Genomic DNA, 27,669 nt, shown 5'->3' with positions numbered 1-27,669 from the left:
GACGATTAAGAGTCAGTCCGTGGGAAGCTCTAGTGTGGCACAGTCCACTATAACTTTCTGTGATGATCTTATGTCCTATGCCCGCACTGCCCAGTATGGGAGCCAGTATCCTCATGAGACGACTGAGCACTTGAAATGTGGCAATGAGATGGAAGAACTGTATTTTTTAAAAATTGACCTAATTTTAATTAATTTAAATTTAAACAGCCACATGTGGCTAGTGGCCATCAGACTGGACAGCACAGCTCTAGCTAAATGCTGGCAATCAATGATTTTGTTATTAGCCCCATTTTTCCAGCAAAGACATGAAGGCTAAAAGAGCTTAAGTGATTTTGCCAAAGGGTCAGACCTCAAGAGGGAAGCAGGGATGGGATGCTAACCCAAGTCTCTGCATGTAAATCCCTTTTTCCCTTCACACACACAAAAAACACCACGGCTGCCCTTCTTGGAAACACGTGAGTCACGGTGTAATATGGCTCCCTTCCTAGGTATCTACCCAAAAGACCCGAAAGCAGGAAACAGACCGATTCCAGTACACCTGTGTTCATAGCAGCATTATTCACAATGGCCAAAAGGCTGCAACAGCCCGTGTCCATTAACAGATGAACATAAACCCATATAATGGAATATGATTCAGCTGTAAAAAGCAATACAGTTCATATGCATGCTATGTACAGCATGGATGAACCTTGAAAGCAATTATGCTGAGTGAAATAAGCCAGAAACAAAAGGACAAATATTTTATGATTCTACTTATAGGAAATATCTAGAATAAATAAACTAGTCTAGATATCTAGATTAAATAAACTATCCCAGGGCCTGGGGGAGGAGCAATGAGGAGTGACTGCTTAACATTGGAGAGTTTCTGTTCCGGGCCTTGAAAAAGTCTTGGTGACGGATGGTGATGATGATAATACAACACCGTGAACGTAATTACCACCACTGAGTTGTATCCTCGAAAGTGGTTAATATGAGGAAGGTTATGTATGTTACCATCATAAAAATTTTAAAAAATTAAATGGTTAAAATGGTAAATATTATATTTTAAAACTTTACACACACACACACACACATATAAGTTACCACAATGAAAAACATGACTCCCTACCTGAACCGGAAGCGAGAACCCAGCCTGATGAAGTCTGATCTACTTGACTTGCTAGTCGCCGGGGCCCGCAGTCTAAAGAAGGCGTGATGCTCAACCGCGCATTTCCACAGGTGTTTGCAGGTCCTGGCACTGTCTAACCGGAACACAAACGTGTGCTCCTGCTCGCGGCCCTGCGAGAGGAAGCACAGGGCGCTAGGGTGGGCATCTGTAACGTTACAAGAACCCACGGGGAGGGGGGCACACAGGGGCGGAGCCTACCTGGTCATCATCCTCCACCACCACAAGTGTCAATTTGCTCTTCTTAAAATCCATTTTGGTGATTTTAGGCCTGGACGAAGAGAAAATATTTTACAAGTAGAACCTGCAGTGGAACTATCTATACACCCAACAGCAGTTTCCTTTCCATATTTTAATCTTAAGGCTTGCTTAAAAAAAAGTCATTCATTCATTTAAATGTGATTATCCAGAAATTTCTTTGAAATCGTCATACACCCACAAATACAAATAGCATGATGCATTTTAAAAATGAATTTGGGTGTGGCAAATGCCCCTCAATAATCATCCATCACATATAATTCCACCACAAAACAGTTAAAGACATTTTTTAATATTAGACAAAACTAAATTACCAAAAGAATAAGCCTATTTTGTTAGCTCCTTCAAAGATTAATATGCCTGTCGGGGTCAGTCCAAGAGAATATTCACAGCCATCTCTTCCCTACAAACAAACGAAGTGACAGTCGGTAGAAGGTTCTAACAAGGGGTTACAGAGCAGAATGCAAAACAGTTTCTTTACCACGTTACTTTGCACACTTCTCGGCATATGCAAAACCCGGCAATGGGGCACACGCAGCTCTTACCCTGACAACGTGCATGTCCACCCCATACATTTCCAGCCACTTCGCTTTATTCAGATAGGAGAGTTCCGCCTGGGCAGGGCTCTTTCCCCTTAGAAAAACCAACGGAAACACACGTAAACGGCAACTGGCACTCTCAAAGAATTCTGAAGGGTCTGGCCACACAATGGGATACTAGGCAGCAATTAAAGGAACGAGGGACGCCGTTTTATATTAGCAAGAAAAGATCTCCACAAACATACTGTTAATGTAATAGATCAGTGCTTATAATACCACTTAATGAAACAATTTTTCTTTTGTACGTATGTAAATGCAAAGGAAAAAGGCTGGCAGGATACCCAAGAGACAGGTTAACGATGGGTTCCTGCAAAGGGCGCGGGTATGTGCTTGTGTGAGTGCGAGGGTGCGATGGTGGGATGACTCTGTATGCACTTCTATATTGTTTCAATTTCATACAGCGAGATGGCATGGATGTCACCTTTCCATTGCAAAGAAGTCACAGGAGTTTCCCAGCACCACTGAGCGACAAACAGAAAACCATGCGAAGCTCTTGTGTCCAAGAATGACTTGGGACAGGCAGTCTTTGGGGAAGATGAGACTGCAAGGAGGAAAGTCTGGAGTCTGGGAAGCCAGTGAGTGAAGAGGGGGTGCTTGCGGTAGGCGAGGTGGGGACTGCAGGGGGACACGACAGGTGGGTGAGAGGCTGGGTTTAGGCGTGGTGGCCCTACTTCCTGCAATGTAACTCTATGTGATCGCGAAAATGCATGCCCCTCTAAGGAGCAAAGGCATTTTTCTGAAGGGTCTGCCTGATTCAGGCCATGGGCCACAGAAACATAGGTGTGTGTGTGTGGGGGGTGTCGAGGCAGGTGTGGCCAACTTGACAGCAATATGCAAATCAGGACCAGGGTCTGCATTTCTCAGAGAGGAAGAGAGAATGGCTGGTTTTTCGTTACGCATCTCTCAAAGTCGAGGTGACATGTGGGCCTTTAGAAAAACACGAACTGAAGCAAGGGAGACAATTTATGAGCCGGGGCTGCAATTTTACAGTCATCGGTAGAGCAATTCTCTGGTGAATAAGAATCTGACAAACACTCATTATTAAATCTATCTATCTGTCTGTCTGTCTGTCTATCTCAGAATGCTAGGCTGTAGCATCAGCCTCAAGGTACCTGCACTCTTTCCATCTCTGGAAGATATCAAATTCCATTGCTTCCGTCTGATTTGGAATGAACCGAAACTCAGACACAAGCTCGGGTGTGTGTTCTGGAAGCTCGCACTCTCCAAGCTCCGCTGTGAGTTCCATAAGAGGGAGGAAAACAGGAGACATTTAACGCTTTCAGTTATTGCTGCAACCAGGTCCAAAGGCAGCCGCATGATTCTAAAGCACAGGTAACCACAGTTACCTAAAGAACTATCTTCTTTCAGGAAGGCTTAACTCCCACTCTGTACCCCACCTGTAAACACTTGAGTTCCCAAGAATCACCCCGACGTCCTCCCCGTTGGGTGAGAGCCCATCATCTTAGTTATGTCTATCTTTCTCCAGACTGCTTATCCTGCCCCAGGAGGCTTCAGTTACACCTTCCCCCATGAAGTGGCAGAGCCTGCATCTGCAATAAAGGAATGAGGTCCTGCCCAAAAACATCCATTTAACAAGGCTCTCTTAAGGGTAGGTCACAGCAGCTCTTTAGGGTCTGCAGGCTGCAGAAGACCAATCAAGAATTCAGCACATGTAGGATGGGGGGAGCATGGAGAATACCATGGGAGGAGAGGGAAGGGGGAGGCGGGAGAGGGCTGCCGGAGCAACTGCGGCAACTCAGGCAGAACCTGGGAGGCAGCCGGTTGCGCAGAAGCAGGGAGCAGCTGTGCCAGCTGTGCCTGCGCAAAGCCTGAACCAAGCCGCAAGCCCCTGCTCATGCTCTCCCATGGCACGGACAGCCTGAGGACACAGGTGGCCCTGTTACTCCAGGACTGAGCAAATCCACTTTCCCCAGCCTCTTTCCCACCCCAACCCTGCCGCTCAGGAAGCAGATCCCAGAATGAAAAGGAACCCCCCAGAGATCCTCTGACAGCTTGCTACTGTCCTTGGGCCGACATCGACATCACCTGGGAGCTTGCTCAAAATGCAGAAGCTCAGGCCCCACCCCAGACATGCTGTGTCAAATCCTGTTTTTTAAAAGAAGTCCAGGGGACTAGAGCTCAACTGTGGTTGGAGAAGCCCTTTATCTAAAACAGTGGTTTTCAAACTGGAGCAGACATCAGAATCACCTTGAGGATTCGTTAAAACACACACATTGCTGGACCCTGCCCCCAGAGATTGATTCCTTATCATAGAGGCCTGAGAATTTGCATTTCTAATAAGTTCCCAGGTGATGCCGATGCAGCAGCCCCGGGGAACATACTCTGAGAACTGCTGCTTAACACAACGAAGGGACCAGCCAACATATGCCTGAACACCTCCAGGGACAGCAACTCGCCAGGTACCTTGATGGTCCTTTTATACCTGGACCATCTGGCCACGCCAGGTCCAGTTCTTCTAACCATTCGCCACCCTCGGGAGCAGCCTGTGAATCATGGCCGAGTCCTCTCGCAACACCTAAGTCTAATCACCAGGCCCTTCTCCTTTTATGCCCGATGCTTGCTGTTCGTTGGTTTTGAAGCCCCCTGCACCCCTGCCCTACCTAGTCTTACTTCTACCACAGCAACACCTCCTCGGGCACGCCTAGCCTCCCCTGCGCCCGTCCCTTCTCCGCATCACAGCCAGCAAAGCCTCTCTAAAAGGCACACCTGACCCAGCCCACCGCCTCCCCAACAGCCTTCAAAGGCACCCAATGCTGACAGCATAAAGTTCAGGCTTTGTAAACAGGGCCCAAGGTCCTCCACCTCTGCAGCTTCTTGAACGACACCCTCCAAGGCTGGCACCTCTCCGCACCTTTCTTTGTTTTGTGCCTTGGTTCCTTCATTCATCTGCATCTGCTCATGCCCCCATGGGCTCCTGCTTTCCCGCCTCCTGCATGCCCCAGTTCCAGAAGAACCCTGCCCTGTTCACCAAATGCCTGCCTGCCTCAGTGCACCACCAGCTACCAGGGGAGAGATCGTTTCATACTCATTTAATCCCCAAAGGATGCCACCGTGTCTGGTACGCAGTAGACACTCATTTGTTAAAAGAAAAGCAATAACATTAAAATGCCAATGATTTCTAAAGAATAATATACCTTGTAGACAGAGGGCAGCTAACTCCACAGCTGTTTCATATGGGCATTTCAATCTTGAAAAAAGTGAAAAGAAATGAATACTAAAAAGTGACTTAAATATACTCATCAACATACAAACTTTCTTAGAAATAGTTTTCCAAAAGGTAATGACATTTAGATCATGATTTCTATTCTTTGGAGCTGATATTTTTGCTGTCCACATTGAAGAATGTAGACAAACTGACTTCTGCTGTACATTTCCCACGCTCGGCTCTCGTCACATGACAAAATAACCCAGTTGTAGTTTCTGTCAACCATGTGAACAATTTTACTGAATTTGGCAAAAATGGGAAGTATGGAAAATAGAATGAGAAGTCTTCCCTTTGCCTCATATTTTTTAAACTTATTTTGAATGTATTTTATCTTGATATAGTCTCTGTGTCTTTTCAAGCTGCCTCAAAGCTTTCTTGGAATAAGGTCATAGAGTTAAAAATAAATATACAGACTCCATCTCTATTACTTCCAGGACAGATGGATACATTTAAGCATTCTAGGAATATAATTGAGGCGTGGCAAGAGAGGTATATTATTGCAAATCCCGTGATCTCATTCATACCTAATATTACACATTTAGTTAGAAAAATAATAATGACATCCATTGGTATAGCACTTCATAGTTTTCAAAGCCTTTTTATATATATTACCCAATTTGGCCAACGCATTGAGTTTGTAAACCCTAAGGATGGTGTAACCAGTGCACCCCTGTTTTACAGGTAAGGAACTAAGTTTTAAGGTGTCTTGCCCAAGGTAATCCAGGAGGTAGAAGGCAGTGCTGGGACCAGGACACCCTTCTGCTCTGAAGTCCAGTAAATCAGGCTGAAGTGCGAGCAAACTGCAAAGTACTGTACGAATGCAAGGTGTCGCCATTAATATTTTTCCAAACGGAACACAATTCTAGGGTCAAGAGGCCTTTAGTATAAGGAGCACAGTATGGAGAGAGAGAGAGAAATACACACACACTCATGATACACACGCCAATCAAGGATCCGTATTGCATGGCAGAATAAGGCAAATGTATACACTGTACAATCTACTCGTTTTATAGTGTACATTCCAGTGAGATTTATTCCACTGGGATTGTATATTCCATTGAGAGTTTGCAAATTCTGAAATTACATTTTAAATGTCCTTCAGATTATATTCAAAATCAGATTTAAAACATATTCTTGTCAATATAGCAGGTATGGCCTTTTAGACTTATTATACCCTTAGTTTTTCACATAATAGAAAATACTCAGTACATATGCTGAAAAATGACGCAATTGCAAAGCGATGGCCAAAGAAATCCCGTATCTTTAAAATCAATTAATACTGCATGCAAAATCAAACACTTAAGTGCCAGTGCTTCTTATGCTCAATAATCATTAAATTGTCTAGCCAGAGGCCTAGTATTTAAAAACCATTTTTTAAGAGGGGAAAAGGAAATGAGATGAGATGTCTAAACCTCGTTCTATTGGAAACAGCACATAACCTCTTCACGATACTTAAATGCAGATGGAAATGAATGACTTTTTGACTGTCCAAATCCTTGTAAGTGTATACATACAAATAACGTGTCTTGCTTGCAAATACGACAAAAGCCAGTATGAATGGGGCCATGATGTGATCAGGGAGAGATTTTTTCCCAAATACACATCACTTAAGATATTAATGCTCTTGGAAATGCTTCAAGCCAGAGAGTAATCATTTAAGAAAGATGATGACGACAGCGATACAAGTATTAGACTCACTTTACAATGCCTGGTGCACTTTTTTTGAATTTTGAAAAGGGAACAAGGGTAAAAGAGTTAAAACAGAGAATTATTTTGAAATATACTGTGATCTATCCTGGGTTAAGAGTTAGAACAAAAACATACTTACTTTCCTGAAAGAATGTCATGCCTGAGTTGTAAAACAAACAGGTACCTGACAAACATAACACAAAAATCAACAGAGGATAACTCTTTCCCAGCTGCTTCCAATTCCCACTTTCCCATCATGAATCCCATCCCCCCCATCGCACCCCCCACCCCCCATATCTCCAGCCTGGAATTTTGTATTGTAAAAAGAAAGCCCGAATCAAAAGAGAACTTTGGTGGAAGCATCCCCTCCTGTGTCTCCAGGAAGATGTCCCAGAGTCTAGCTAGGAAGGTGAGTGCATGTACAAGAGTCACAAGATATGTGTAGGGTGGAACATGGAACGGCACACTGTCCAATGACGGTCTGCACAACCCCGTGGCACACACAGGCATGCAATACAGCCAATGGGCAGGGTGGAACCACCAGATTTGGCCCTTGGCCAGGTCCACCAGCAGATTCCAGAAAGGTTGCATCTGATTGCATCAAAGTTTACAACTGACTGTAGTTAACAACTGCTTGAGACTGTTTCCCTGATGCAGTTTAACGGCAGTCTGTCTTTAAAAAAATCAAACAGACGTGCGTGCATGTGCACACACAAAACAGAAACAAGAAAAATCCTGGAATGGGAATACAACTGGTTACAGGTATAACGAAAGATGGGGCAGCAAATAACACAGGTGGGTTACTAAGGTTAAAAAATGATAGTGATAAATGTCTTGGCTTAACTAGCGTGGTTTTATGTTGTTTTTTATTTTTTACCAAGAGGGTTGTGGGCACAGAACCACTTGTAGTGCTCTGTAAAAACCAGAGCTGCCCACGCTCCTCCACTCCAGGCCTACAGAATCTGAATCTTACACGCAGCGTGAACCCCAGGAATCTACAGTATTCAAACAGTGCCTGCGTATTGCTGATTCACAGAACCCTGGTTTAAGAACCGCTGGCTCTAATGACAGCGGGGCACTGCGTGTTTCATAAAAGACCACGAAGAGGGGGAGCAGGTGTAGCTCACTTGGTTGAGCGCCTGCTTCCATGTATAAGGTCCCGGGTTCAATCTCTGGTGCCTCCTTAATAAATAATAAATAAGTAAGTAAATAAATACCATGAAGAGGAATGCTAGGATAATTTACCTTGCTTGAACTTTGAAAGCAATGCGCTCATTCTCTGAGTGATCCGGAAATAAAAGGGGGCTAAAGGTTCTAGCACATTCCAGAATATTCCTGTGTCCCAGTGGTGCTTAACTACAACTATGGGTAACTACCACTTCATTTCTGAAACCCAGGGTACCATCCTGCATCCTGGGAACAGTGATAATTGGTCCACCTTTAGAGCATTATTTGGGCATTCATCTCCAAGTGAGTGGCTTCCACATGGACTGCCCAGCAGTGTACATGACCCCATTTCTGTCCATCACACAAAGAACCACAGAAGGCTCTGGGGACATCAAAGCAGGAAAAGGTGGGTAGAGAATTTCACTGATGGAAGGGATGGTAGAGGGAAATTCCATAGTTAAAATGTTGTTTAAGTTTCTATGCTTCTATACTGTTTCTGAAGTCCAAGAGACACATCCTAACCTGGGAGATGCTAAAAGAAATGCAGTGGTGCTGAAAGGTAACATGCAGCTATTCTAACATGCATAGTGAGTGCTGACGTTTTAACGAGAGGGCTCCTTTCATCAAGGAATCAAGGGAATATTTTGGTAGGTCCTTAAAAGAATAAGATGATAATTTGGCACTGAGAAATGCCCCTGTAATATCTTCCTTCTCTTCTTTGTCACTGAAACAAATAGGAAGTGCCATAAAACAACTAAACAATTTACCCAAAGTCCAAGAAAACAAAAGTGTGACAAGAAAATAAATCTTCTCTTCTAATCTACTCACTAAGAAAAAAGATCTGGGCAAAGTGGTGGATTTTCAACAGAATACAGAGTAAGCACGGGCAAAGTGTTAACTCCTGCTCATAAATACAAAGACAACAGAAGGAAGGGGAGACAAAGCCACAAAAATTATAAGGAAGGCAAATGCCACTGGTGGGAACTTGTTCTGTATCACATCCTACCTTGTAAACTCCTCGCGAAGATTGTTCGGTTCTGAAGAATAGTATTTAACTCGAAAGTGCAAAGCATAAGCAGGTCCAACTACACATTTGGAGATGGAAGGTTGAAGATTTTTTTCCCCCAATTTTGAAGATCATAGAATGGATAAAAGGAAAAACATGTTAAACCTACAGCACCACAACATCAGAAAGGTAAGCAGGGCAGGCAAAGCTAGCTCTTTTCTATCTGAGTTTGTAAAACCGAAAGGGACTATTGTGCTATATGATGTTTTAGCTAGTAGTCTCGTTCTGGAAGGAAAAAACAAAACAAAACAAAATAAAACGAACCATCTAGATTAATTACTAAGAACTGATATTTTACTTTCACAGCAACTGCCAAGACACTCCAAACTGATACCTCTTTTTATAAAATACTAAGTGGTCTAAAGGAGAGTGACGCATCAACAGAAGGGGCAGCATTGTGTTCTGAAATCTAAAAATTATGTAAAAATACCACAAAGAGCTTTTTGGAGCATAAGGTTTTACTATTACCTAAGCACAAACAATGTTAAAGGTATGTGGCTACCACACTGATAGAAGGAGAATTGGACCAGAATGTCAAGATCACTCTTCTCTACCATTCTTTGAGTCTACTTTGTAACTCATTAGAAAATGAATAAAATAGGTGTAAAATCATGTTTGTGGAATAGTATATTCATCAGTTCCCACTGGCAGGATATCTGATTTCAAATGAGAAGATAGGTGGTTTTTTAATATCTATTAAAAACCTGCATTCAAATCTTAAACTCAACATTTGGCCAGACTTAGGAAATTAAAAATCATCCATTTAAAAATTAAAGCTTTTTAAAAATGCTTCCAACTTCTAATGAAAACCTAACACCTCAGAACATTGGCAAAGGAGGTTCCTCTCAGATTAAAGAAATTAATGAGGAGGCTTAATTCCGCTTACTTACCTTTCATCTGCTTTTTTATGGGTTTGGAATGATCCAGCCAGTGCTGAAAGAAAGAACATGTTTCTTTAGTAATATTTCATCAGCAAGATTATGCAGTACTCAGAGTTAACCCTCCTCTGCAGACTTCAGGAATTCTACCTATAAAAAGCAGGGATTGGAGCAGCTCATGAGTTATTAGGTTGGGATATCTGCAAACCTCTTGGGATGGATTGAAAAATTCTATGTGTATGCACACAAACGCATTTTTCTGGGGGGAGGTCCCACGGTTTCTGAAAGATTTTCAAAGGGAGCTCCCCCAAAACACATAAAATCCTTTAGCTAAATGGATCTGTAAAAGTCTTTCTGGTCAATAGAAATAACAACTGTCTTTTCCTTCCGTTTCTCAATTTACAATCTTCTCCCATAATTCCAAGACTTGAGTAATCCAGTAAAGAGCAGAAGCCCACCGCAAAGAATTGGTGGTCATGCACTGGGGTCTTGTGGTTCTGCCACCCTAACCTGTAAAAGCATAAAAGCAAAACTCAGGGCTCCTTTATTTTTTGCCTCAAAAACGATCCACGTTGCAGATGGCAAGATGGCAGCTCAGGAGGCCAGGCATTTGGCAGAGGTAACTGTGATCTGAAGAGTGAGGGCATTTCAACTTACTCTGGTTTTCACCAGAAGAACCACTTGGGTCTCACTCATCCAAGGAAAAGTACCAAATCACTTCCCTCATCGAAAAGTTTTTCTGTCGCATCAAAGTCAGTGACACTGCACTCCTGACGAGCCAGCACGTCCACTTCCGTGGGAAACTGCACTGAAGACGGTGCTACTGGGAGCCCCTGCAGACAAGGACAAGCCGCCGGGGGCAGGACCGGGCTCCCACCTGCCCCTGCGTTTCCTGGGCTAGCATGGAGCCTGGCACCCAGTGGGCCCACATTAGATGCTTGAGAAATATATTTAAGTTTAAAGCATTCCTCAAATGTGAGGCACAAGGACGTGGAGAAATAGGAGCCCTTATGCATAACTGGTAGCACTGCAAAATGGTGGAAATTAGTCAAAATGTTGAAAACAGAATTACCACATGACCCAGCAATCCCACTCCTAGGTGTATACATGAAAGAATTGAAAGCAGGGACTCAAAGATACACCGATGTTCATAGCAACATAATTCACAATAGCCAAATGGTGGAAGCAACCCAAGTGTCCATCAACAGATGGATGGATAAATAAAATGTGGTAGATCCAAACAATGGAATATTCAGTCATAAAAAGGAACGAAGTTCTGATGCATGCTACCACATTATGTTGAGAGAAATAAGCCAGATACCAAAGGACCAGTATTGTATGATCTTGCTTATAAGAAATTTCTAGAAGCAGCAAATTTCATAAAGACAGACAGTAGATTATAGGTTACAGGGTTGGGGGCGCGGGCAGGAGTTATTGCTTAATAAGTACAGAGTTTCTCTTTGAGGTGATTGGGGTAATGGATACTGTGATGGTAGTACAATACTGTTAATGTAATTAACATTGAATTATACACTTGAAAATAGTTAAAAAGGGAAATTCTGAGTTGTATATTTGTTACTACAATAAAAAGGAAAAAGGAAAAAAAAATGAGGCAAATAGGGACTTTCCCCATCACTTTTGGCAAATTCCATACACGTCGGAACTTCACCATTAGAATAACAGCGACAGCGGGTTTCTCACCAGCTATTCAAAATCAGACCCCATTCTGCTGTCAACAGACCTTCAGCAGCAATCTAAGCTCTGCACATGCTATATTTAAAAAGGGTGTGACTAAATTAGTATAGTGTACCCTACACCTAACCAAGGAGCCCATTACGGCAGTGTGGGAGGACGGAGACAGGGAGACACAAAAGCAAATGACAGATGAATTATGATACAATATGCTGTGAGCAGGGCTATGGGGCATATGGGTTTATGTCACCTGCCCTCCCCAGCCAGACAACCGTGTAATAAAAGAAACAGATCACTGCAGCAGGATGTGTATTTCAAAGACGGGATGTCTCAAATGCACGGGATGCTTTACCTCCTTGTTAATAGCTTTGAATTGGAAAGGACCTAAATGCCCATCAACAAAGACTTGTTTTTTTTAAATGGCTCATCCATATAATAAAATAGTAGACAGCCTTTAAAATTGATGAGGCCTGTATTTATTGATGTGGCAAGAGATCCACAGCACAATGTTAGATTAAAAAAAAAAAAATTAGGAAGGTACCCATTTATATGAAAGTGTTCTTTTGTATTGAGACACGTCCAAAAGGATTTTTGTGGTTATTTCGGGATGGTGAGGCTATAAATCCCACTTTTTTTTTTTAACTTGTCGCATTATATTTTATTTTAATGATGATATTATTTTTCATGGGGGAGGGCTGGGTTGTTCCATGTTCACTGTTTCCCTGTCAGGCAGCTTTTAATGATCAGTTTGCCTCATGGAAATTAGATGTCACCACTGCCCCCAACCTTAGCCTTCGGGAAGAGGACAGAAAAACCCAAGACTTGATGTCAGAGTAAAATTTACTTTCTTGCCAAAGTAAGTGTCATGCTAAGGACTATAACTTAACTGTTCTTCTCCTCACTTTCAAAGGAATTACCCTTCCCATGCAGAGAAAGTTCTCCCCGGTAACCAGCCTTCTAGTCTAATTAGCCTGGAGGCTCATAGCTTAAAAGAAGCTTGTCCCATTTCTTTATTTCTCAAATCTCCTTAACATATTTTGAATAGAACAAGCTTCCGTCCCTGCTCCTGTGGAACTCTAATCTTGATCCAAGTCTAACCTGTGCTGTTTCCTTCGCTGTGGTTTTTAACCCTGGCTGCGTAGGAGAATCACTCAAAAGGGACTGTAAAAAAGGTACCACCCAGCTCTCACCCAAGAATCTCAGAGCAGCAGTGTTTTCTAAAGGCTCCCCGCATGCCCACTACATATTTAGTTCTGACGTTTTCCACATCCTCTCCTACCGGGAATACGCTCTGGGGATCTTGGGGGTCTCAAAACATCCACACCCACTTCTGAAAACTGCTGTCTGAACTCTGTAAAGTCTCAAGCACTTCCAAGGTTTACTGGCCAGTCTATGAGGGGAGGCGGCCAAATGTCTATGGCTGGTATCAACTCAGAGAGACAGCAGCCAGCAGCTCCTCCTGGACAGCGGGCAGCTTTCCCGTGGCCACGCTGCTAAGAGCCATCGCCCATTGTAGACTGGGCTCCGTTCTGGCCAGCCACAGGGCCCTGCTCAAGGCTGGACTTCTTCTGACAGCTGTCAAGATGCAGGAATGCGAAAAAGTCTGGAGCTCGCTAAGCTGGGAAAGGAATCAGAGCCGGCCTCCTCACTGAAAAAGCCCCTTGGAGTTCAGCCTGGGGGTGCTGCCTCTATCACAGGCCATAGGAGACCCAGACCCAGTCCCCAAACACAAGATGACAAAGCCTAGCTTACACCTGGCAAGTTCAAGTTCATTAACTCTCTTCTTAGCTGCAGGAGCTTACCAGACTCTATCACTCTTGTTTCATCCCACAAGGCCCCCTTGTGACTTCACCTGTGCACTGAAAGCCCAATGTGGCATTTAGGAAACTGTACCCTAAGTTCGGCTTTGAGGACCATTCTGCAGCAGCAGGACTGGTCTTGGATATTCACCTGTGTTCAGGCTAAATATAGCCACGTCTCCTGCTGGTAAAGGCCAAAGCAAACAGCTCCAGCCCTCTCAGCAGACCATTAAACCAATCACTGAAACTGAGAGGGACATTTCCAAGTCCAAAGGACAAGACACTCTAACAGGCCTTGGAAAGGTGATTTCTGACACGAATTTCTCACGAAAGTCATCTGGCAATACCTTCTTCATTAATCAAGAGATTAGAGGACACTGGCAAAGCTCAACTGCTGTAGGAGTTATCACACGCCCAGGACTGGCTGTAGGCTTTGCTTAAAATCGGCACAGAAGCACTGGAACCACAAAGCCTGGGAGAAGCTCAGGGGTTTGCAGGCAGTGTGGGAAGCCTTCGCCTAAACACCTCCTGAGTCCACGTGTTGGACTGAACTGGATTTCTAGTTATCTACACATCTTCTCGCCTGTAAAGGGGTTCTGATTTGTGTTGAAAATGGAGCTGGAAGGAGTATGAAGAGATAATCCACCCCAGAGGACAGCAGAAAAGGAGGCAAGTGAATGCCTCTGGCGTCTCCTGCACCACCCGTCCCCTTACTCGGACCTCAGAGCAGGCCGGGTGGCTTCGGAGGGGTGAGGGAGGCCCAGGACCCTGGAGCTAATGAGAGACAGGGACACCAGGATTCAAACTCCCCCCGTGTGACTGCACTGTCCTCCAGCTCCCAGACCACAAACCACCTTCAAGGGACTTCTTTCCAAAGGCTGGGTCTCCCCTCCTCAGTCACAACAAAGCCCTTTAAACTCATTTACACCAGCGATGATTGGAGCTGAGGTTGCCCTGGGGATGCAGCTAAATCCACTCTGAGAACCCTCGATCTGGTTCCCATCCGGCTGCCATGTAATATTTGCATGGGGGCGGGAAACCCTCACCCCTCACTGCCAACACTCAGAAACAGGCCGCCCGGAGACCCGCAGCATTCGGGTTTCTTGAGCCCATCTTAACTCTTTGTCCAAAATGGAAGTTGGCAGAAGGTCAGATTTCCAGGCCCAGCTGTGTCACTCACCTGCTGGGTGGCCATAGCAAGGCCCCCACTTAGGAGCCTCAGCTTCTTCCCCTGTGAACTGAGGCCAGCCTCTATCACAGCTGTCACACAGTGTCCATGGAAACCACAAGGGACCATTCAAATATACGGGAGGAACAGGCTTCATTTGCTTTTCTATTATAGTAATATGTAACCCGCTATTAGCTTTTACAGCTCCAGGTGTGCAGAGTACTTGCTCCTACCTTCTTACACGCACGTCTGGAACGGTGGGGACATTCAGCAGTGTCCACACAAGAGGCAAATGTGGTGACATTCCAAACACCCATCAGGCCAAATCCAAGGAAGCCCTGATATTCCCTTTAGCACCCACTAAGTCCTTCCAGCAGCCACGCTATCCGGGTATTGACCTCACCGCATAGCCCTGGGCCTCTTACTACCACCAGGTTCTAGGCTGCAAACAGAAGAAAAATACCTGACAAATCTTGAGACAAAGGCCCAAATCACCTTTTCTGGATTCCTTCCTACAAAATCTGCCAGCATCAAAAAGCTCCCTTTTCACGTAGGGAAGGGCTTAGGAAAGGGACTTATGGTGGTCACAGCTACCTGCCAGAACCCTCCTCCAGAGAGGGGGAGGACAGGCCCAGCTTGGTGGGGGCTCTTTTTACTCTCGTACCCACACCCCACCCCATATTCCTGACCCTTCCTTCCTGGTGCACATCCAACGCTAACCCTTCCTCCCTGGTGCCTTGGAATCTCAGCCGATACTTAGACCATCCCTCGTTTGGGCTTATAAAGTAGCCAAAGCACCTTCTATTAGAGGACTTACCACTTTGTACTGCAAGGGGCTGCCATCTGTCTCCCAACCAGGGATGTGGCAGACAGGGACAGTGTCCACCTCATTTCGGCAACCACAGAGCTGGCACAGAGGTAGCACCGAGTCAGTTCAATGAATGGCTCGTGATGAAACATTCTCTTCCCCTCTACGTGTGTATGTGGATCTAGTAGAGTATGGTGGGGGTTTGCAAAAGAGACCAAGTTCTGAACCCCAGCTCTGCCCCTTACTTTGGGACCACATCACAGTCCCTGAGTCTCTGCTCTCTCATCTGTAAAATGTGCTGGCAACACCAGCTGGAGAGATGAGGGATGAACACTAAACTTTAATTCAGTGGCTGGCTCAGAGCGGGCACTCAGCGAACAGCATGCGGCGTGACCAGGCTGCGAGAAAGCTGGGCCAGAGGCGCTGGCTCACAGAAAAAAGGCTCTGATACGTAGATTCAGACTCAGTCCTCTGTTCTGAGCTGTGCAAAAGTGAGATCTGCAGAGTGGGTCCCTGGGGTGACCTTGCAGGCTTTGACACGGAGAAGGACAACAGGGAGGCCCTAGCCTCAACTCAAAGTAGGTGACCCCGATGGACTTTGACCGTGGCTTCTGGGCTGGGCAGGGCACTATGGAAACCACACCTGCTTTTTGCAGGGAGCTGGGGCTCTCAGCCGGGTATGGAGACAGCTCATTTGCATGTTAGGGCCTGCTTGGGGATGTCAGATACTTGCAGGAGCTTCACTTAAAGGGCAATAAGAGTATACCGCCTCTCCCCTGAAACATAGTCCCCCGACATCCAACCACCTGTCCCCAGCTACACTGTCTCAGGCCCTCAAAAATCAATGACCTGGGAAGCGGCTGTGGCTCAATCAGTTGGGCTCCCATCTACCCTTTGGGAGGTCCTGGGTTCGCATCCCAGGGCCTCCTTGTGAAGGCAGGCTCGCCTGCACACTGCGGAGAGCCAATTCAGCAAGGTGGCGCAACAAAAAGGGAGACAAATAAAACACAGAAGAGTGCACAGCAAATGGACAGAGAGAGCAGACAGCAAGCAAGCCAAAAGGTGGGGGGGGGGGAGGGATAAAAAAAACCACACAAATCAATGGCCCTTGTGGAGCAGGTGTAGCTCAGTAATTGAGTGCCTGCTTTGCATATATGAGGTCCCAGGTTCAATCCCGGGTGTCTCCTTAAAAAAACAACAAAAAAGCAATGCCCTCCCCCCATGCTGTCTCAGGCAGACCTTCCCAAAGGACTCTTGTTTAAATTGCTAAGATTTTCCCACAAGCAAAGCGACCTTGCAGGTTCCAGCTAACCTTGGCATGCTCATCCCTGGGGGCTGGGATTACTTCTGGTTCCCTCTCACTCTGCCTAGCTGAGAAGAGAAGATCCACAGGCCACGTCTCAGATTCCAAAACCCCTTCTCCTCCACTACTCACCTCAGAGGCCCTGTGAAACAGATGTTACTGTTTCTGTTTTACAGGTGGGGAAACTGAGGCTCAAGGGCACAACATCCTGGAAAGAAACCAAAAACCTGGCTTTGAGTCCAAGTTGTGTTACTCATTACATTCTAAAGGTTTTGGTTTCAGCATCTGGAGGCTGGCAAGAGTCGATGAGATGCCTCATAAGGTCCCTTCTCTGGGGCTAAAAAGTTAAGTTTCGGGAAGCAGATGTGGCTTAAGCAGTTGGGCACCCACCTACCACATGGAGGTCCCAGGTTCGTTTTCCAGTGCCTCCTAAAGAAATGAGCAAGACAATGAGCTGACACAATGGGCTGGTGCAGCGAGCTGACACAACAAGATGATGCAGCGAGATGACACAACAAAGAGACAGCAAGGAAACACAATGAGATACAACAAGCAGGGTGTGGAGGTGGTGCCTCCCACCCACATGGGAGGTCCCAGGTTCAGTTCCCAGTGCCTCCTAAAAAGAAGACGAACAGAGCAGACAGTGAGCACAAACCTGGGGTGGGGAATAAATATAATAAATAAAATAAATCTTTTTTTTTTTTTTAAGTCTAAGTTTCTAGGCTGTCTTGTCACCAAGAGCCACCTTGGTAGGAGCTGATCAGAAGATGTTTTATTTTTGTTTGTTTTATGGATACTCAAGTAACAAACCTAAAGCCAAACAAGCGAACTGTTCTATAAGGCAAAATAAGCCACATGGAGGAGGAAAGATGTTTTGGGAGGTCAGGGCACAAGTCATAAAAGGCTATCATCCAAGCTGTCTTGAAGGGTAGCCAGGAGTTGAAACAGGATGAGAAAGGACATTCTAGGAGGGGAAACAGCATCAGCAAAGGAGAGGCTGGCGTCCCCAGAACCCAGAGCTTAGGAATCAAAAGGCTGGAATGAACAAAAAGGGGGCTGGTGGCAGCTGCTGCTACGTCTTAGGTCCTCAGGGTCGAAGGCAGACGAGGCCCCTGCACCTGTTCCTGGGGGGAAGGTGCGCGTCACGTCCAAGGAGCTGCAAGCTGGAAGGGCTCTAGAACCTGTGGAGTCTGAGCGCCTGCAGGTGCCTGGCCCGGGAAGGCTGCCGGATGCCGCGGTGAACACGCTTCCCGCTGCACAGCGGCAGGCGCTGGCTTTCGGGAAAGCCCGCCAGCCAAAGCGGCAGAGGCTTTCAGAATGGAGCCACATCCTTGGCTTTCTGGGAATCCAAGTGGCTGAAGAGGGGTCACCTTGGGATGCAGACAAGCCAACAAGGTAACGGCACTCGGCTCGCAGGGCAGAGAGGATGGAAGCCTTTCTCCCTTCTACCTGCCGCAGAGCCACCCTGGTTCAGGGCCGTCATGCCTGCCTCCCCCTCAGACTCAGAACCACTGAACACTAGACCTGCTGGAACTCTTGGAGCACAGGTCCAAGCACTGCATTTTACGGATGAGGAAACTGAGGCCCACAAAGGAGTCAGAGGCAGGGCCAAGAACGGGGCCCAGGTCTGACTCCCTGCTTGGAGCTGTAGATATGCTGAAGCCAAAAATACCATGAGCTTTAAGACACACAGGAGAAGGCAGAATGGAGACGCGTTTCAGGGAAGAGGAAGGCTGCAGCGGGTCAGATGCGGGGACGGCTGGAGGATGCTGACGTCAGGGAGGGGGATCTGCCTGTGGCCCTCAGGAAGACAGAGAAAGTAAACACGGGGAAAGCAGGCACAAAGCAAAACAAAGACAAAGCAGAAAGGATGGGGAGAAAAAGACAAACTCTGAGGTGGGGAGGGAATACTGGAACTCAGTAGGAAGGGAGGCCAGATGCTGGCACACTTTTTGTAGGGATTAGACTGGAGGCCCGTGGTCCAAGATTCAGAAAGGGGACTGCAGGGCCTACTACGTTCTCAGACAGAGGGGAGGGTGAATCTCAAGAGCATGGATGGCTCCTAATAGGGGCAGACTGACTCATGTGGCAAGTCCTTGGTGTTGCTGAAAATATCTATGAATCTTGTCCTTCAAGGAGTGAAGCCTGGTAGTCGTTGTGGGACCCGAGGGGAGGGGGAAGGAGGAATAGAATAGATGGAAGAGGGGGGATTTAGGGGGCAACGGAAGTATTCTGCATGATCTTGCAGTGATGGATACAGGCCGTGTTAAATTTCATCAAAAATTCATAGAAGTGTATGGTCTAAAGTGTGAACTGCAACGTGAACCACTGACCATGGTTAGCAGCTATGTTTCAATATTGGTACATTGGTTTTAACAAATGTATGATCCACATGTAAAAAGTTTACTAACAGGGAAGGGGGAAAAGAGGGAAGATGTTGGGTATATGGGAATCCCCTATATTCTCTATGTGACTTTACTGTGACCTAAAACTTCTTTGAAGATAAAGTGAAAAAAAGTACGACTGGGGAAGAAATGGAAGAAAATGTCACTGTACATACAGGTCTACAGATATTACAGTGATGAAAAGAAAAACAGCAAAAAAATTTTTTTAAAATATTTTTCACTTCTTTAATACCCCAATTTTTTACTTTATTTTGTTTTAGTTTTTCTAAATTATTATCTTATTTCTTAGGTTTAAACCTGTTATTATTTCATTTTCATATTAACTGATTTTGACAATATTCTTGGCTTCATTTTTGAAGAAGTTTTGGATCACAGAAGGGTTACAACTGTGGCAGGGGAGGATCGTTGGTATGGGTGTCAGCGAAGGGGGATACACGGGAGGAAGTTCACCTGAGCATACATATAAGGTATATAAATATGTTCAAATGCTAATGGGGCATTGCCACACTGGGTAGAGATTCACACAACAACAGAAAGAATATTGAATTCCCATCCTAGTGAGCTCTGCCACATTCTCTAATGGAAGAGCAACAATCCCCCAAGAACAGGGGCAATGATTAGTGAAGGATGGTCCATTGATGGGCACTTGATATTGACAACTATGCTTATAAGCCTTTTGCTCTTGAAATTGCAACTTAGCCTAGTGCCGTAGCGTGCTTAAAAGTTACCTTCTGAGAACCTCAATGTTGCTCAAATGTGGACTCTCTTTAAGCCAAACTCAGGATATAAATGCATTACCTTCCTCCGTGCATGGGACATGACTCCCAGGGATGAGGTTCCCTGGCACAGGATTACTACCAAGTACCAGCTATGATGCAACTGGAAAAAGACCTCAAATAAAAGGGGGGGAAGGTAAAGACAAATGAGTTTATATGGCTAAGAGACTTCAAAATGAGTCGGGAGGTCATCAGAGAGGTAACACTTCTGCACACCTCAGCAGGATCTCATAGACAGCCAAAGTAGATATTACCCCAAATAGTGGGGCTCCTGAGGGCTCCAGAGGCACCCAGGTCCTACAGTCATGGCAGTAGCTCTGGAGTTTGGTGCCTTGCCAGTGGGCTCTACTTTGGAGTTTGTGCTCCCGAGTGTGACAGAGTTAGAGTCAGATGTGACTTCTCTACACTTGCCTCTTCTGTCTCCTTTATTTGAACCCATAGTTGGTGCTGGAGTTGGTAGATGTAGGTCAGAAAGACTTGAATCTCTGGGCTGTCCATGTGCCAGCTGGGTCCTGAGCCTCAGCAGAGTTGTCAACACCTACTCATTGGACTCACAGAGGACAACTAACAAGGAGGTGAGGATGGGCCACCACATCAAGGCACTAAGAGAGTCTACAGCTGCAAGCCATAGAGTCCCATCCGTCAGTTTTCTGGGACTGAAGCCCCCTCTCAATAGGGTGGAGTAGGCATTACCATCCCAGAATCCTCAGGATTGGGGAATAAAATATGGACTAGAGTGGACTCACTGGTATTCTATTATAGACTTATTGTGATGCTAGCAATGGAAGAAATTACATCATTGATGTGAAGACAGTGGCCACTGGAGGTGCTGAAGTCAAGGAGAGGGAAAAAGAGGTGTAATATGGGGGCATTTTCAAGACTTGGAATTGTCCTGAATGACACTGCAATGACAGATACTGGCCATGATATATCCTGCTATAACCTACAGAATTGAGTGGGAGAGAGTGTAAACTATATTCCACTCTTAGTGGCAATGCTCCAAAATGTGTTCACCAATTGCAATGAATGTACCACACTAATGAAAGAAATGGCTAATGTGGGGGAAAATGGGAAGTGTGGGGCCTGGGGCATATGGGAATCCCTTATATTTTTTTCTGTAACATTTTACATAATCTAAATATCTTTTTAAAATAAATTAAAAATATATATTTTTTAAAAAAGAGTCATTGGGGGGGTAGATGTAGCTCAAGCAGTTAGCACCTACTTCCCACATGGGAGGTCCTGGGCTTGGTACTTGGTGCCTCCTAAAAACAAAACAAACAAGCAAAGAAATGAAAAAACCAAGTCAGGGGAGCCAGTGTGGCTCAGTGGTTGAGTGCCAGCTTCCCACATACAAGGTTCCATTTCAATCCCCGGCCCTGGTACCTCAAAAAAAAAAAAAAAAAAAAGTCAATTATGAGCTAACAAGCCCCAAAGAGCAGCTGGGTGGCGGGGGGGACGGGGGGACGGGTGCTTGACCTTTGCAGAGCCTCTGATCTGTGCTGGTGCCAAAAGGCACCAGCCCATGACTTTCTCCAGTAATTCTTGGCAGCCTGGGAAAAGTCACGGAGAAAACAGATGGACCTGCATGCTGAGGGATGGGTAGGAGAACGTCACAGGGTGAGCGAGGACACAGGTAAAGAAGGCAAGGACAGGAGGGGGCCAGGAGAAGGGCCAATCAGGAGGGAGGGGACAGTTGAGGGTCAAGACCAGATGGAAGCAGTTGGAAGGATGGACTGGAGGGAAATTATCACTGGAAGGGGGAATTAGAGAATCCTGGATCTGGCCGTGAAGGGAAATGAGAGCGCCCAAAGTGTGCCGAGATTTGCTCGAATAAGAGGAACTTGAATTCTGAGGTTTCTCAGGGGAAGAGAAAACGGAGACACGGATGCCTTGAAGGACGTGAAGGGCCACGGTGAGGTGAGAGAGCAGGGTGCTGGGGAGCCCAACTTCAGAGGAAGGAGAGCTGGACAGGGAGGCAAGGAGGGAAAAGCTGCTCTCCGCCTTCCCCAGGTGGGAAAGAGTGAGTGTCTTCTGCTGAGAAACGGAGAAGGAATGAAGACCGTTAATTCAAGGGGGCAACAGGAAGCTTCCAGCATCAGTCAACGAATCTGTTGTCCACAGACTGGAAGCCCTGAAGACACAGAGGAGGTCAGTGGCATAAGGGGGCATCTGCACAGAGACTCCGGGTGGGAGCAGGGGGTGGGGATGGCACAGGCGGCAACCACCCAGGAAGCCCTGGAGCTTGGATGCATTAAAATCCCATCCCACTCCATCTGCAAAGGGCTCAGGCATCTCACGCACATTCTACTGCAAACAATTCCAGACACCGATGTGATCATCTTCCCGTTATGACTAACAGTGCAGCACCCGGGAAGTATCTGATACATGCCTTTCAGGTAGAAAGGATTTAACCATTTATGAGGAGCCCAGGTATCTAGTTCCAACGCCTTCTTATTAGGAAACCTACCCTTCAACACACCATCTCAAATAGCACCTCCCCATGTTCCCCACCAGCCATCGAGCCCCTTTCTCTTTGTTCTACCTGAAGCTTATTACAACCTGTCACTTTATTCCTCTGTGCCTGCTCATAGCCCATCTCGCCTCACCTGGATAGAGGCCCTGAGAGAGCAGACTTTGTCTTGTCTGTTCGTTGCTTTTTCTGCAGGGCTTACAACTGGGCCTGGCACATGACGGGCACTCAGAAATATTTTTAGACTGTTGAATAAATTATCTTTGAAACCCAAAGCTAGATTTTGTTGGGGTGGGGGTGGGGGGATGGACAATGAAACCATTCCTCCTTTTAAAAAGAATGATTCTGACAACTAGTGGTGACTGAAGCTAGGAGACGAATCTCTCCACTTGTGTGTTTGACATTTTCTATAATAAAAGTATCTCTTTTTTAACCAACAACAAAACAAGAGGGAGCAGTTCTGAGCTGCTTCAAATCCACTCACTCTAGCATCTCCAAAGTGAACAGCAAAGTAGAACCTTTGCTGACCTAACACAGCCTCCTGGAGCCTGCAAGATGGTTCTCGTGCAATGCCAAGACCTGCTGTAACCACCCTCCCAACACACACACAAAGCCTGGCTGGGATCCAGCTGGATTCAGAGTACCCATTCTCCACACCCAGCAAGGCTCCACGAGAAGAAAGTGGCACAGCCTCTTCTCCTGATATTAGAAAAAAACAGTAGCACCATTAAAAGAATTGCTATTATGATATTTCTTCTTTCTATTTACTCTGCTGATGTGCCCATAAAGCATCCCTCTGCTTTGAAATGTTCTCCTAATGCATCCCGAGTGAGAGAAGTGCTTCCTTCTCATCCCCTCTCCCGTCACTGGCCACCTCGGTGTGGGGGTGGGAGGGGATCCTGCAGGCACTGGGGATATTTTTCTCACGGCACCATCCCTGCGGTCCCAAATCCCATTACTGGAACAATATCACAGTTTTACTCCTATTTGTTTCTACCAATCTCTAACAACTGTGGATCTGCAATTAGCATGAAAATCCAATCTGTGCCTAAAATGAATCAAAGCAATACATACCGCGACCTGGGCAGAGTCAAGGAACTGGAGGCCAAAGTAATCTGTTTCCACGAGGTCCAAGTGGTACACAATCTGATCAAACAAATCCTGGCCTTTGGCATGTTTCTGGAAGACAATTCAATACAAGAAAATTTAAGATGAGAAGGCTGGGAAGATTTAAAAAGAAAAGAAAAACAAAATCACTTCTCTATGTATATTATATACACATATATGTCACAATACGCATATAAAAATTTTAAATTAGTTCTATTATAAGCATAATACAAACTCAAAATCAAAGAAATTCAAACATCATATAATGGTATAAAGTTAAAAACCCAGATAACCACTGTTAACCCTTTCTAAGGAGCTATTTGGAAGAACACCCATGAGTGATGGTAAGTGTAGTGAAAACCAGGCACCGGAAGGAAGTGGTGATGGCCCTACTCTAGCAGAATGAAACCTGGGCTGCTTCTCTTGAGCCTTTCCATAAATGAGGCCACCTTAGGAAATCAGCTCATCCTTTGAAATTGGCTCTGTCAGGCTCCTGACTTCACAGAGCAGGTAACCAGGGTCCATGAAAGTCCAGAGACCTGTTCTGGCCAAAGGGGGCAGAGTCAGGACTCAAACTCAAAGAACAGGCCCACTCCAGGGGGACAGCTGCATGGTACACGCAAGGGGCATGAGCTCAGAGGGGAGTGACAGAGACACGGGTCAAATCCTGAATGTGCCACTTAGCAGTGTGGCCCTGGGCAAGTCGCGTCTCCTCTCTATGCTTCTATTCCTGCTCCTGTCTGAATGGGCCTGAAGATACCTGCTCATCCCACTGTCACTTGGGAGAATTGAATGGGATCATGCATGAGAAACCGCTGCACGAAAACTAGTCACTGACAAAAGAAAGAGCTTATTTGCACTCATCCAAGCAAAACACAGGCATAATTCTCTGATAGATCCAAGCACAAATGTTTAAATATAAGTGTTCATAATGAGAAAGGAAAAAAATCAAAAGCCGACTTCATAAGATGTCTTGGTAACCAACTTCTTATCACGAAAACTGGTAAATAAAGGAAAAGAATCAAGCATTTATCCAGCCTTTAGTTATAGCACAAGTTAAACAAAGAGTAGATCACACCATATACAAAAAATAACTCAAAATGGATCAAAGACTCAAATGTAAGAGCTAAAATTATAAAACTCTTGGAACATAGGCATAAATTTTCATGACCTTGGATTAGGCAATGGTTTCTTAAATATGATACCAAAAGCACAAACCACAAAAGAAAAAACCTGGACATCATCAAATTTAAAAAGGACATCAATTCCTGAAGAAAGAAAAAGACAAACCATAGAAAGGGAGAAAATTTTTGCAGATTATATAAATGATGAGGGATTTGTACCAAAATATATAACAAACTATTACAACTCAATAATGAAAACACGATCTGTTTTTTGTTTATTATTATTGAAATAATGAAAATGCTCTAATAATGATTGAAGTGATAAACATACAACTATGTGATTATACCAAATACTACTGATTGTATACTTTGGATGAATTATATGCTTTATAAATATGTACCAATAAAATTGATTAGTTTAAAAAAATAAAATACAAACACAAGTAACCCAACTTAAACAGACAAAGGATCTGAACACAGTTTTCTAGAGAAGATATGGGAATGACGAATAAGCACATGAAAAGACATGTAATACCATTAGCAATCAGGGAAATGCAAATCCAAACCACAGTGAAATAACACTTCAGGCTCACTAGGATGGCTGGAATCAAAAAGTCAACACATATTCTATATCTAACCTTTAAACCCATCACTATATGCCATTTTACTAGTAAGGGATCCTGACATTATATTGGGCTTCAATTTTCAGGAAGTTTTGGATCACAGAGTGGTTCAACAATGGCAGCGGAGGAATACTGGTATAGGATACTATTGACAGGTGATATATGGCTGACAGGGAGCTATACAGGGCATATGTCCAGGGTGCATGGTAATGTTTGGATATACTCATAGTGGCAACAATTAAAAACTACAGCTGGGGGGGGTACTGGGTTCCTGGCCGGGGGTGCTCTGTCGTGGTCCCTAGGGGGAGCAGCGGCAGTCCCCCAGGTGCAAAGGTAAGGACCAGGAAGGAATGAGGGTCCAACAGTGAGAGCATGATACTAATGACTATGCTTGTGAGCCTATATGCCTGAAATAAGAACAAGGCCTAGAGCAGCACTGTGCCTGGGAGTTTCCTCCTGACAGCCTTCATGTTACTCAAATGTGGCCAGTCTCGAAGCCAAACTCAGCATGTAAATGCAATGCCTTCCCCCCAGCGTGGGACATGACACCCGGGGATGAGCCTCCCTGGCACTGAGGGATCACTACCAAGTACCAACTGATGATGCAACTGGAAAATGATCTTGAATTGAAGGTTCAATGTGGATCAGCAGAATATCCCTGTCTACATACAATAGCGTGACTTTAAAATGCTGTTTGACCTAATGTAAGGGGGAAATGGAAAGGAGAAATGAGTTTATATGGCTACGAGTCTCTAAAAAAGAGTCTGGAGGCTGTCAGAAGGATTGCCCTTATGCACAACTGAGCAGAGTCTAAGAGACAGATAAAGTAGATACAACTCCAGGTATTGGTTCCTTTGAGGGCTAAAGAGACCCACGGGTTCTATGGTCATGGCAGATGGGGTTCACTGCCATGTCAGATGGCCCTTCTTTGGAGCTGGTGTTTCTGTGTGGTGAAACTGGACTCAGATGGGATCTCTTTTCACAAGACTTTCATGCTACTTTACTGGAATTGTAGTTGGTGTTGGGGTTTAAGATATATTTAGGGGATTTGAATCTCTGGACTGACAATATGATAGCCAGGCCCTGAGCCTCAAAAGACTTCAGCTCCTACAATCTGATTTATTGGACTCACCTCACTCAGCTAAGATGGAGTTGAAGAAGGAAAACCACCACACCATGGAGCCTAGAGTGCCTACAACTGAAAGCAGGAGGATTGCATCCAGTATCCACGTGGAATCGGAGCCTCCTCTTGACACAGAGGTGCAACGGACACAACCAATCCAAGGTCCACAGAGAAAAGGTGGCATTGGAGTGGGAAAAGTGGACATGGTGGCTGATGGGTATGGAGAATGGCAGGAAGAGATGAGATGTGGAGGCGCCTTTGGGACTTAGAGTTGCCCTGGATGGTGCTTCAGGGGCAATCACCAGACATTGTAAATCCTCCCAGGGCCCACTGGATAGAATGTGGGAGAGTATGGGCCATGATGTGGACCATTGACCATGAGGTGCAGAGATGTCCAGAGATGTACTTACCAAATGCAATGGATGTGTCATGATGATGGGAGTGAGTGTTGCTGGGGGTGGGGGAGTGGTGGGGTGGGGGTGGTGGGGTTGAATGGGACCTCATATTTTTTTTTAATGTAATATTTTTACAAAATCAATTAAAAAAAAAAGATAAAGGGTAGTAAAGATGTAGGGAAACTGATAGTAAGGATGTAAAATGGTGCAGCCAACTTTTTTAAACAGTCTGGCCACTCCTCAAATGGTTAAACAGAGTTACCATTCAATCTGGCAATTCCACCCCCTGGTATATGCTCAAGAAAATGAAAACATATGACCACACAACAACTTCTACACAAATGTTCATAGCAGTATTATTCATCATAGCCAAAAAGCAGAAATAAATCATATGCCTCAGTGGATGAATGGATAAAGAAAATGTAGTATATCTATACAAAATTTTATTCAGCCATAAAAAGGAGTAAAGTACTGATTCCTGCTCCAACATGGATGAACCTTAAAAATATTATGTTAGGTCAATAAAATTGACAAACTCTTAGCCAGACTGACAAAGAAAAGAGAAAGGAGACAAATCACTAAAATCAAGAATAAAAATGGGAACATTACTACTGATTTTACAGAAATAAAAACGATTATAAGAGGGCACTATGAACAGTTATGAAATGGAAAAATTCCTAGAAACATACAAATTACCTAATCTGACACAAGAAAATATAGAAAATCGCAACAGATTTATAATAAGATATTGAATCAGTAATCAAAAACTTCCAGAATCATGGACTAGCTAATTGTACAAATATACCAATGTGCTTTCATTAATTG

General features: G+C 45.0%; 1 protein-coding gene across 4 annotated transcripts in view; it reads right to left on the bottom strand.

Annotated features, from left to right (window-relative positions):
• EPB41L4B (erythrocyte membrane protein band 4.1 like 4B) overlaps positions 1-27,669 on the bottom strand; it is a 173,395-nt gene that overhangs the window by 94,657 nt on the left and 51,069 nt on the right. For all 4 annotated transcript variants that reach the window (XM_058302570.2, XM_058302567.1, XM_058302566.1 and 1 more), the window contains exons 2-11: positions 23,547-23,651; positions 10,061-10,103; positions 9,111-9,189; positions 7,077-7,121; positions 5,178-5,230; positions 3,135-3,255; positions 1,969-2,056; positions 1,738-1,826; positions 1,367-1,436; positions 1,109-1,278 (exon numbers count right to left, since the gene is read on the bottom strand). In XM_058302570.2, the coding sequence (XP_058158553.1) occupies positions 1,109-1,278; positions 1,367-1,436; positions 1,738-1,826; positions 1,969-2,056; positions 3,135-3,255; positions 5,178-5,230; positions 7,077-7,121; positions 9,111-9,189; positions 10,061-10,103; positions 23,547-23,651 (863 nt within the window). The remainder of the gene's footprint in view (positions 1-1,108; positions 1,279-1,366; positions 1,437-1,737; positions 1,827-1,968; positions 2,057-3,134; positions 3,256-5,177; positions 5,231-7,076; positions 7,122-9,110; positions 9,190-10,060; positions 10,104-23,546; positions 23,652-27,669) is intronic.

This window comes from Dasypus novemcinctus, chromosome 8 (genome assembly GCF_030445035.2).
Source record: "Dasypus novemcinctus isolate mDasNov1 chromosome 8, mDasNov1.1.hap2, whole genome shotgun sequence".
Classification (NCBI taxonomy): Eukaryota; Metazoa; Chordata; class Mammalia; order Cingulata; family Dasypodidae; genus Dasypus; species Dasypus novemcinctus.
Note: the sequence above shows the minus strand (reverse complement) of the source record. Positions and strands in the feature narration are given on the sequence as shown.